The sequence below is a fragment of the Schistocerca cancellata genome, chromosome 1, assembly GCF_023864275.1.
Source record: "Schistocerca cancellata isolate TAMUIC-IGC-003103 chromosome 1, iqSchCanc2.1, whole genome shotgun sequence".
NCBI classification, from domain to species: Eukaryota; Metazoa; Arthropoda; class Insecta; order Orthoptera; family Acrididae; genus Schistocerca; species Schistocerca cancellata.
Window position 1 is genome coordinate 13,139,264 of NC_064626.1, and position 12,836 is coordinate 13,152,099.

The window sequence follows — 12,836 nt, forward strand, 5'->3', positions numbered from 1 at the left end:
ATTTGTGTGTTAGAAGTACTCTTTTATCTTTGCCTTTTGACTGTATGATGCCTCTCTGCTTTTTATACAATTTGTATACAATTCAGCTGTCTCCAAACTGTAGATCAGTGCTAGACATAATCTTCACTTTTTCAAAGGGTTTTTGCAGGTCTACAAATGCAATAAATAATGGTTTTCATACGTCTAGCAGTTCGTCCGTAATCTGTCGTAACACTGTGATAGCTTTCCTTGTGTCTCTGTTCTGTCTTAATCCAAACTCATCTTAAGCTGAATGTGGTTCAGTTTTATTGCCTATTTGATTATATATTATTCATATCAATATTTGCCACATGTGTGACAATAGACTTGAGGTACAATCTTTTTCACATTTTAGAGTTTCATATTCATTTGGTACTGGGGTTTCCCTAGTTTAATATACACTGATGAGCCGGGTATTACAAGGACTGGCCATTGTTGAATGCTGCTTAGTGGCATTGCAGGCACGTGGCATAGCAAGGAAAGTCAGTTGAGCAGAGATGAATTGTAGTGACAATATGGGCCACAAACAGGGAAATTCACTAACATATTCGATTTTGACAAAGGGAGGGTTGTTACAGTCTGGCATCTGTGAATGAGCATCTCAGAAATGGTGAAGCTGGTCAGCAGTTCACGTCTGTGGAAAGTGATTGAAAGACAGTGAAACTGGGAGTAGGTGTCAAGATGTTGGAAATTTTGTGCCTTGTCACCGCTCATAGAGGTCAGAGGCCTACCTAGTCCCCCTCTCCCCCTCTACAAGTTTTACTCCCCACATTTTCATCCATTACCATACTGACTGTTCCTTGATGCCTCAGGATAAATCCTATCAAAACTGATCCCCTTTAGTCCAATTATAGCATATATTTCATTTTCCTCATTAGTTATTCAGTCTACCCCCATCTTATCTTCAGCATTCTTCTATAGCACCACATTTCAAAAGCTTCTATTTTCTACCTGGGTCAACTGATTATTGTCCTCATTTCACTTTTGTACATGGTTACACTCTAGACAAATACCTTCAGGAAAGACTTCCTAACACTTAAATTTATGTTAGACGTTAGCATATTCCACTGTTTCAGAGATACTTGTCCTACTGTTGCCAGACTGCATTTTATGTTCTCTCTACAGGCATCTTCAGTTATTTTTCTGTCCAAATAGCAATACTCTTCTATTACTTTTAGTATCTTATTTGCCAGTCTAATTCCTGACTATTGCCTGAGTTAACATGACTACATTCCATTACCTTTTTTACTTTTGGAGATGGCGATGTTCATTTTATAATCTCTTTTCAAGACAGTATCCATTCCATTCAGCCATTCTTCCAAGTTCTTTGCCATTGCTGACAGAATTAAATCACCATTGGCAGACCTCTAAGTTTTTATTTCTTCTCCCTGGACTTTCGAAATTTCTCACTGGTTTCTTTTACTGCTTGGTCAGTGTACAGATTGAATAACTTATGCTACAACCTGGTGTCACATCCTTCTTAATTACTGGTTCCATTTCATGTCCTTCAGTTCTTATAACTGCAATATGGTTTCTGTACAAGTTGTAAATAATATTTCGATGCATGTATTATACCCTGTTACCCTCAAAATTTCAAAGAGTGCCACCCAGCTGACATTGTCAAAAACTTTCTCTGAATTTACAAATGCTATAAATATATACTTGCCTTTTTCAGCCTATTTTCTAAGGAAAGCTGTACGGTCAATAATGCCTCACCTTTTCGTACAGTTCTCTGGAATGCAAACAGGTCTTTGGCACGGTTGGCTTCAGTCAGTTTTTCTATCCTTCTATAAATACATTATGTCAGTATCAGCACTTTCCTTCTTTTTGAATTGAAATTCTTGCATTCTTCATGAAGTCTGAGGGTATTTCTCCTGTCTCACACCTTGCATATCAGATCACGAATGCAGTCAAGTGAGACTTCAAAGGGTGGATGCCCTGGGCATAAGGCCTAAGAACTCGGTTGCAATTAAATAAACTTGAAATGAACATCTCAGATTAGAAAGGTGTTCCTTCGGAGTATGACGCAAAACCACAATATTGTCTACATAGTTTGTGCACAAAGGCACTGTAGCAGTCAGCTGTTAAAGACAGCATTGAAAAATTGCAGGCAATGAAGCACTCCCAAATGACAGATGTAAAAAACCAGACTAACTCCATGTGGGTGTTGATCACAAAATATTTCTAAGACTGCTTGTGTAATTGAATCTGCAAATAGTCATACTGAAAGTCTCTTTTAGAGAACAAGTGAACTGCTCTTAGCTTATCCATCAGTTCATCAGGCCATGGTAATGGAAATAAGTAATTCACTCTTTGAGGATTCACTATTGATTTGAAATCAGCACACAGTCTTAATTTGTCAGACAGTTTCATAATGCACTGGAGTGAGTGCCTTTGTCCTGCCAGGTTAACAATTGTTGCACCACTTGTTCTCTACCTACCTGAGAGATGGGCTGTTCCCAGCAAAACCGAGGTTGCGTAGTTGCCTTCAGTATAATTTACACTTCAAAATTGGTTGCTTTTCATAGGCTGTTCTGAAAAAGTTCACTGAATTTAGCACAGAGTTTTGAAACACTGTCCTAAAGTACAGAAAAATTAGCAGAAAGTACGTTGTCCTGTATTGCAACCCAAAAAGATTGAACAAATCAGTATCACAAATGTTTTGACTATCCTTTGAATGCAATACTTTGAATGAAACAATCTTTGTAACATTGTGAAAAATGGCAAATCACTACAAGAGAAAAACAGCCAAAGTTGCAAATTTCACTTTTATTTACTTGACTAATTTTGGATCGGGGCCCATTTTGGAATCATCCATATAGTCAATATCGTATATAGTCATATATCTGGATGATTTGAAAATGGGCCATGACCCAAAAGTAGACATCAAGTAAATGAAAGTTAAATTTGCAACTTTGGTCATTTTTCCATTTTAGTGATTAACACAATTTGCTACCCTATAATTACTCCAGCATACTGGAAGTTCATAAGAATTGGGATTTTGTGATCATTGCAAACTGAGAGGGTTGTCTGTGACTTGTTCAATTAATGCTTTCCTAACAGTTCACACATGCGTCTGTTCAAAATTGTCACTTAAGCTCCCATGTTTAATTGCATGTGTGCATGTTGCAATTAGCAATCTACAAAATGTCAAAAACTTAAAGGTTTTTGGTTTGCCAAATATGAGAAGAGTTCGGAGATTTCTTTGACATTGATTACGACACTGACTTCACACAATGATTAATACTAAATGGCTTTGAAAGTACGATATTGACATTCATACACTGGCTCTTAAAATAAGGAACAGATTGCTTGTTTGACTTTCAGTTTTGCAGACATACCGATTCTACGTGTCAGTGCTTGCCTCAGCAGAATACTAATTGTACATGTCGGTGCTTGCCTCAGCGAAAACACTTTGTGTCACAGGAGGGGAACGACTGCTGCTTCTGTGATATAAAGCACGGAGGACAAGATTTAACTCCTCGTGCTAACTGGCCAGCACACCAGTGTAGTCTAGCACTAGCTGTGACTCGGCATGTCATGGTGCACGAACTGGTCGCGCAACCTGTATGCTTTCATCCCTATTTGCAGGCACGTGGCATAGCAAGGAAAGTCAGTTGAGCAGAGATGAATTGTAGTGACAATATGGTCCACAAACAGGGAAATGTGAAGACAGTCTAAGTCGAGCTCTCTTGTAAGAGCTCTGAGACACTATTAATTTCAACACTTGCTTCAAACTTGGGTCCAGATAGTTTGGTTTTTGCCCTCTGAATGTAGAATCGGACACATTGTGGGTATTTGCATCTCGAATTGTCATATTCTGTTATATCTACCAAATTCACACCTTCACTTGTTCATCAAAGTATTTGTCTAACGCAGCAGTCGAGTCATTGTAGTATACACTTTCAGGTTGGGTGGTGGGAAAAAATTTCAACACCAATTGGTGTATTTTGATGCCTAGTGTTGCCAAAAAATTGAGGTTTTCTGTCCATAATTGGATATGATGTGCAGTGAAGAGTGTTGATCTGAGCACGGAATTCCAGCCAGTGTTCCTGCTGTGTCTCGAATGTCTGAAACTTTGGTGCCCACACAGGAGGTGCCTGTTGTGGTGCCACTTGAGATGCAGCAAGCGATGCAGATTTTTTTGGAATGGTACCACTTGCGTTATTCGTGCAACAAGTTGTTGAATTTGCAGAACCTGCAACTGAAGATCTTGATTTAGAGACATTTCCTGCAGTACATTGTCAATGGTGTAGTATAAAACAGCAACTGAATAAAAATAAAATGTAAACACTGGAGCTGTAAAGAATGTCTCAATTAGAAGTCACAGAAAAGACTAATAATAATAATAATAATAATAATAATAATAAATCTGCATCTGTAAAAGAAAACAATGAAAATAGCAAGTTGCAGGTCAGGATGTTGTGAAACACAAAAAGGTCAGTACACAAGCAATGCAACAGACAAGAAACACACGCTATCTTTGTTGTTGTTGTTGTTGCGTTATTTTGTCAGCAAGGCACAAATCCAACAATTTGGAAACGTTTCATCAGCACCAGTGTTTTGTATCGTGTAGTGATGCTTGGGTTAAAGGCAGAGGATGAGAGACACAACAACTGTTAGGTAAAAATTGTTTACTTAAAGAGGTGAAAGAACACAAGTCCTGGTGGATCCAGTCACAAATTCTAGTGTATCCTAGTCTGTAGCCAAGTATTAATACACTGTAGTCCCTGAGAGAAAGGCAGAATGCTCGCAGACATAGATCGCACTATTGAAGAGAGGTGATTATGGCTTGTGGTGGCCTCTTATCTACTTAGATAGTGGCACTGCGTGTTCTGACTGAAGTGGGTGTGTCTATAGTGTGGCTGTCAGTTGGCAGCCGTGATTGCTGTGTACCTGCTTCTCGTAGCAGTACTAGGAATGTCTGGTACTAACCTATGACTTACAAAGTGACATATGGTGTCTGTGGTGAGCGACACCACAGTTGGGTTGTACATTTGTGTCAGTACCATGTCAACTAGCTCATTCTTTGTTCTCAGTGTAACTATTCTGTCATTTTATTACACATAGTTCTAAACTCTTATGGCTACACTTTTACGTTGTACTATCTCTACACCTGGATAACTTCCTTCTTCTTCCAAGTGTAAAATTCTAAAGTTATTGCTCAATAAATCCCCTTTCTCAGGCCATTTTATTTCAATTACTCCTAGTATGTGTATGTCATGTTTAGCCCTCTCCTGTTTTACATTGTCTAGCTTTCCACAAATGTAGAGGGATCTTTTGTTGCTTTCGAGATAATGCCCGTTACTTCTATCACTTCTTCCACACTTTGTTCCTTACAACAGCTGGTTCAGAATTGGGTTCTGTTTTATCTCCAGATTATTTAGCTACAAAGCCCACCATCACTGCCACAGAACTAGGGGTAAGAGGATGTCCTGCTCTATACCCACTCTTCTGCCCCACCTTCCATCTCTTACGATATTGCTTGCCACATACTCATCTAACACATATTGTATGATGGTTTTGAACTTTGTCCACTGATCCTCAACACTATCTGTACTTGAGACAACACTTTTGTGTTGAGCCATCAGGTACTCTGAAATCTGCTTTTTGTCACTTTTGCTAAACAGAAAAATCTTCCTACCTTTTTTAATGTTTCTATTTATGGCTGAAATCATCGATGCAGTAACCGCTTTATGATCGCTGATTCCCTGTTCTGCGTTAACTGTTTCAAATAGTTCGGGTCTGTTTGTCACCAGATGGTCAAATATGTTATCGCCACGAGTCAGTTCTCTGTTTAACTGCTCAAGGTAGTTTTAAGATAAAGCACTTAAAAAATTTTCACTGGATTCCTTGTCCCTGCCACCCGTTATGAACGTTTGAGTCTCCCAGTCTATATCTGGCAAATTAAAATCTCCACCCAGAACTATAACATGATGGGGAAATCTACTCGAAATATTTTGCAAATTATCCTTCAGGTGCTCAGCCACAACAGCTGCTGAGCCAGGGGGCCTATAGAGACATCCAATTACCATGTCTGAGCCTGCTTTAACCGTGACCTTCACCCAAATTATTTCACATTTCGGATCTCCGTCAATTTCCTTCGATACTATTGCACTTCTTATCGCTAGAAACACGCCTCCCCCTTCACTGTCCAGCCTGTCTCTGCGGTATACATTCAAATCTGAGTTTAGAATTTCATTACTGTTTACGTCTGGTTTTAGCCAACTTTCTGTCTCTAGTACTATGTGGGTATTGTGACCGTTTATTAATGAGAGCCGTTCTGGGACCTTTCTATAGACACTCCTGCAGTTTACTATTAGCAGATTAATATTGTTATTCCCTGTTACCTTTTGCCTACTCCCACCTTGCCGCGTGTCAGGAGGCATCTTGTCGGGCCTAGGGAGGGAATTCTCTAACCTAAAAAACCCACATGTGCACTCCACACGTACTCCGCTACCCTTGTAGCCGCTTCCTGCATGTAGTGCATGCCTGACCTATTCAGGGAGACCCTACATTTCTCCACCCAATAGCAGAGGTCGAGAAATTTGCACCCCAGATCTCTGCAGAATCGTCTGAGCCTCTGGTTTAAGCCTTCCACTCGGCTCCAAACCAGAGGACTGCGATCAGTTCTGGGAACAATACTACAAATAGTTAGCTCAGATTCCACCCCGCGCGTGAGGCTTTCCGTCTTCACCAACTCCGCCAACCGCCTGTATGAACTGAGGATGACATCTGAACCCAGATGGCAGGAGACATTGGTGCCAACATGAGCAACAATTTGCAGTCGGGTGTACCCAGTGCTCTCTATCTCCACCAGCAGGGTCTTCTCCACATCTCGGATGAGACACCCCCCCCCCCCCCCCCCCTCCAGCAAGCAGACAGAATGAACACTGGCCTTCTTCCCCGACCTTTCCGCTATTTCCCTAAGGGGCTCCATCACCCGCCTAATGTTGGAACTCCCAATCACTAATAAACCCCTCCCCCCCGTATCGACACAGCTAATTTCTTTTGTCTCTTTTTCCCATCTGAGCTGCTCTTTCTCTAATGACCTCCTCAGTTGCAGGATAATAACCTTAATCTTCCTTTCTAATGGCTCTGATGATGGCTTTACAACACAAGCAACGTTACTGCTACACATGACATGTCAAATATTGGCAGAGAGTCCACTAGAATAGCTACCACCTACAACAGCTCTATTGATACACTGGTTTATAATTCTTTCACTACACTACTGAATGTTCAAAATATATCAAATGGGTTGCCAGACCACCAAGAGCTTATTGAAATTGAAGTTGCCACGCTCTTATAGTGTGCTTGAGGCCCAACAGATCAATGATCTGCCTCTGAATATATCTAAAGCATTACTTAATTTTTTTGCAGATGAAACAAATCTCCTTTTCCAAATTCTGTAGGTTCAAAGAATGAGCAGTGAGTTAACTGACTTCATTAACAAACTAATATCCTGGGTGTACAATAATACCCTACTGTTAAATGAAAGCAAACCTGCTCGTATGCTGCTCAGTGCTCCAAAAAGCACCCTACCTCTACAGATCCCATAATAAGAAGTGATGCAACAATAGAACAAGTGAAGGATATAAAATTTCTCATGCTGTGGATAGAATATAATTTATAATTTGTTATGCACAAAGGAAAGCTGTTCAAAAGATCGAGTAGTTTGTGCCAGGCTTTTCAAATCCTTTGACATTTCTGTGATATCACACCCTAAAGACAGTTTATTTTGCATTAGTGCTTTTAACTATCTCTTATGGCAACCCAGGGCTCAATACATAGGAAAATGTTTGTGATGCGAAAGAGGCTCTTAAAGATGATGCAACAGGTGTCTCATCAAACACCCATTAAGCCAGTTTCTAGGGAATTAAAAATATTGTCTGTTCCTAGATTTATATATAAAAATGGAACTCTTCTAAACAAGGAACTACACTTGTTTGAGATGAGTAAGTGTATTTAATTCCAATATTTTGTTGGTGAAAGTAATAGAAACTTAAATCTGATTATTATTTGTTCGGGTTTCTGTCATATGTACATACAGTTTCTTGGTGATGCTTAGGTTTAAATGTTAACATCATTCTCAAACGACTGCATGCATTTCAAGTGTTCATTAGAGCATAATTCCACTGAGACAGATGAATGACATCTACGTAATATAGATCCATACAACAAATATAGTATCACTATTATTCAGAAATGGTACATTTGACAGACTAGTCTAGCTTACTGTAAGTATAATCATACCACATTTGTGATGTGGGTCTGTATTATGTTGATACCATGCAAGTGTATGAGTGGAATTATGCTCTAACAAACATTCAAAATGCAGGTAATCATTTTGAGAGCAAATGTTAACATTTAGAATTAGTCACCATCAAGAAACTGTATGCAACTGTGACAGGAACCTGCATTAACAATAACTGAGAAGTTGGGTTATTATTATAATACACAGTCAAGTGCAGACATTCATCTTATGAGACAAATACTGAACAAGAGTCTACATGGGGTAAGAAATATGAGCAGTTTGCTCTACAATAAATAAGCCTTATCAATTTGTAAAAACAGCAGTATAAGTAGGAATGAAGCTAAGAGTAGTTTACTTATACTCATCTTAATTAGCTGAAGAATATTTGTGTTTAACTCTACTAAAACCTTTATTATACTTACTTTTAGCCTTATAATTCTTATAACTTTAAATGATGCAGTGTAACTAAATTGTGGTATATGAGCCTGATACCTACAAAAATCAAACAATGGAAAATCCAGGATGGATTGTAACAATATTATGCAAAGGAAAGTTGCTACTCAACACATATTGGAGATGCTCAGTCGCAGATAGGTACAACAAAAACACTGTCACAAATAACGTTTCTGGCCATTAAGGCCTTTGTTGACAATAAATGACACTTACACACACACACACACACACACACACACACACACACACACACACACAAACTCAACTCACACACACGACTGCAGGCTCAGGCAACTGAAACCACACTTCACGGCCCCGTGGTTCCAGTTGTTTCAGCCTGCAGTTGTGTGTGTGTGTGTGTGTGTGTGTGTGTGTGTGTGTGTGTCGTCGTCTATTGTCAACGAAGGCCTTAATGGCTGAAAACTTTATTTGTGACAGTCTTTTTTTGTGCCTGTTTGTGACTCAGCATCTCCACTATGTTGTGAGCAGCAGCTTGACACATACATTACATAATTTTTGGTTAGCTGTGCTGTTGTTTTGGTCTTCATTCCTGAGACTGGTTTGATGCAGCTCTCCATGCTACTCTATCCTTTGCAAGCTTCTTCATCTCCCAGTATCTATTGCAACCTACATCCTTGTGAATCTGCTTAGTGTATTCATCTCTTGGTCTCCCTTTACGATTTTTACCCTCCACGCTGCCCTCCAATACTAAATTGGTGATCCCTTGATGCCTTAGAACATGTCCTACCAACCAATCCCTTCTTCTAGTCAAGTTGAGCTGTGCTATGTAACATTATTATTATAGTGTTTTCAGCTCTTGTAGTCATGTCATCCTGTTTTGCTTGTGATATTATGGTATGTTTATAATTTTCAATGTTCTGAATCTAAACTAAATATACAAACAAATATATGTACATATTCCAGGCCACTGAAGATGACTTGGTGAGAGGAAAAACAAAAAATTGTGTTTTGTTCAGTTGTAATTAGATTGTCCCAAAATAAAAATTATCAACATACTGTAGTATTGTAATGTCTTTCTGTTAAATGAGGATTCATCTTCAGATCTTTACTACATTCATTATTTTGCAGAAATTGATTGACTTCTTAACAGACGCATTTTAGAGCTGACAGGTCAGCTATTTATAATATTAAATAAAAAAGAAATTACTGTCTTATAACAAATTTCATGTGCCACCAGTTGGCACTTTGTGAATATTATAAGTAGTAAAGGCTTGAAGTTGAGTCGTTTAACTTAATGTCAGCTGTAGTGCTCTTCGTTAGCTGTTATATCTCATTTTACATCTGTCTCTATTACTTTGTTATTATTTTAGTGTGTTTCTGCCATCATCAGCCATGAAATATTTGGCAGAAGTTTGGACCTTCTGAATTTGGAACAGAATACTAGGATAGTATTTAATGTTCTGGAAGGCAACTATGCCCTTTGTCTTCTAGCAAATCTGATACACCTTGCCTACATTCAGCGTGAAGATGCCTTACGAGAACTTTATTTCCCAAGTTTTACTGTGAGTATTATTTCAAAGCAGTGAATAGTAAGTGTAAGGAACACTTTGTAACTGTAAATAATAATGCTAGTAATAATAATAATAATAATAATAATAATAATAATAATAATAGTAGAAGAAGAGAGGGAAACCGTAGCTATGACAACGTGGTCAATTCAGACTGATTTTCCTGTTACTTTTTAACTGGTAACTGAATCACGTACTACAGGAAACATCACCTTTCACTGACTCTTGTCATTTAGCAAATTAAATATTGTTAATATCGCAAGAGTGTCTTGTTGTAAAATATGTATCATAAGTCAGTCATTTTTTGTTTGAAATCAAACAGTAAAAATTCACCTAATTACTAAATAATGTGTCTAGACTTAAAAAAGAATCATTACTATTGACACGTATGAGAATAGCTGCAGAGTAGAGAAAAATGACAGACAGTGTTAGGGCTGCTTACAATTTTTCCATGTCAAATGCTGTGAAACAGTGGCTAGCATTTGGCTCTGTAGTAGATGTGCCTGTTGCTACACGATTGTGGAGAAAAACCAGCTGACATAAAATTAAAAGGCTGATCTACCAGTAACACAAGCGGAAATAGAACAGTTGAAAGCTATAGTTGGCTATATTAGAGTTACCAGTATAGCAGGTGATTGGATTGTGGTGGAACCTGTCAAATCAGTCGACGCACTGGAGAGACGTAAGTCAGATTCTAGATCTGTGCTGATTCTAGATAAATGTGTACACCCAGCTGAAGGAACTCTGTGACCAGACAGCGAATGAAATGCACGTTAAGGCTAGTCGTAGTTGTAGGGCTAGAAGGACCGAGTAGGAGGGTGATGTCCGAACTCCCTCGCTATCGAATACTGCCGACTAGTATTTTTAAGTTGAGTTCAGAACTCGGCAATGATCTGTGATTAATGCTGTCTGGCAAAATATCTCGGTAATGCAGACTGTGTTGCTATTATTTAGGATGCCGGACATAGTTTGTGCCGTAACGTCAGCTGCACTAGGCAACTGAGGGTGATGTGAGCTACATTCCACAAATGTGAAGGTCTTAATATTCTTTGACTGATGTCGTGAGCCCCGGTTCGGATCATTCTAGCTCGCGATCCCACCGGTGAGTGGTCGGATGTGAGTAGGAGGGGACAGGCAGACGAGCGACGTGGGGGCTGTCAGATGTCTGGGCCGTGGGCTGTGTGACGGAAAAGCAGTGGTCGAGTGCGTGCAGGCAGTGGCAGCTTGTGCGTGTGGGAGCGTGTCTGCCGGGCAGGTAGCCTGCTGTACCTCACTATCTGTGCTCACCTGAGGGTGGGCAGAGGTGCACCCGGTAGTACCCGCGTATCGTGGGACGGCATCGGAATGATCTGCTCCGTAAGGAACAGTGTCGTATGTGCAAATGAGGAGCTTCGAGAGACGTGTGGGTGGTACTGACGTGTCCTTCATCGAGAGATGCCACCGCACACATTGTGGTGTATGTCAAAATATTTCTGGTAAGAGTTTACTTTTGTTACTGCTTTCCAGAAGCATTTGTATAACTGGAGCATTGCCTGTGTGATCCCTCCAATTTCTAATATTTTCAGTACGTTTTTTTTACCGTAAATGTTTCCAAATGACAGAGCTGTCAATTAACTGCAGGCACAGTTCTGACAGTTGGTGGAGATTGTAAACTTTCACTGGTAGACATGTCACAGTTAATAAAATCTTCTGGTCTACTGTGTCATGGCTGAATGGATTTCATATTTAAACCCAGTCTTTTGTTTCCATGTGTGGAATATATTCTCGTGCTCGATCAAAGTTTCTTTGAATGTCTGATTCACACCCTGGATCGCTACTGACTGCAGCAAAATTCCGTGTACATGTGCTTCTGCGCAGTGGCGTGACATCACGTACTTTGAATAACGAGCTCCGTGCCAGTCTGTGAAGCCCCGGAGGATGTCTACCAGCTGCCGTGTCATCCTCTGCCTAGCAGCAGTGCACAAAAGCAGTATGGAGGGGGATATGGTCAACACAGTGCTCTCCTAGCCATTTTGTAGAGTTCCCAGTCTATGGATCCCCTGCTGCTTTGTCAAGTAGCTACTCAGTTAGCATTACAAAGCCGAGTGCATCCCGTACCACTCCTCCCACCGAAGAAAATTCCTTCGTTGTACTGGGAATCGAACCCAGATCCTCCATGGGGCAACTGTCTACACTGACCACTCAGTTATGGAGGTGGACCATACTTCAAATATGTGACCGCAACTTCTTCAGCACTGGGATCCATATTTCATTCAATTTCACACCCTTCTTCTTCCTATCAAAATTCGTGGGGTATTTTACAATCCCTACAGCTGGGTTATTTTACTATCTCTAAGGCCTTTTTGTATAGCCCTTCATGGTATCTGCTAGTGGCTGTGCCAGTGTTTGAGTTGTATCAAAATCAGTGTGGTGGTCTCCTAGCTGCAAAGCATGTTCCGTAGCTGATGATCTGCTAATCTCACCCCTCCCACTCTCCACATTTTATCTGTAAATCAAAGAGCATAGTGGTCTAGCCAGAGGCTCTATTAGTTACTTTTGATATGGCATCTATGGCTTCGCTAAATGTGTTGCAATGGCTG

The 12,836-nt window shown here is 39.9% G+C and overlaps 1 protein-coding gene across 2 annotated transcripts in view; it reads left to right on the plus strand.

Annotated features, from left to right (window-relative positions):
* Positions 1–12,836, plus strand: part of LOC126164184 (ubiquitin-protein ligase E3B) — a 313,945-nt gene that overhangs the window by 59,007 nt on the left and 242,102 nt on the right. For both annotated transcript variants that reach the window (XM_049920218.1, XM_049920219.1), the window contains exon 5: positions 10,060–10,251. In XM_049920218.1, the coding sequence (XP_049776175.1) occupies positions 10,060–10,251 (192 nt within the window). The remainder of the gene's footprint in view (positions 1–10,059; positions 10,252–12,836) is intronic.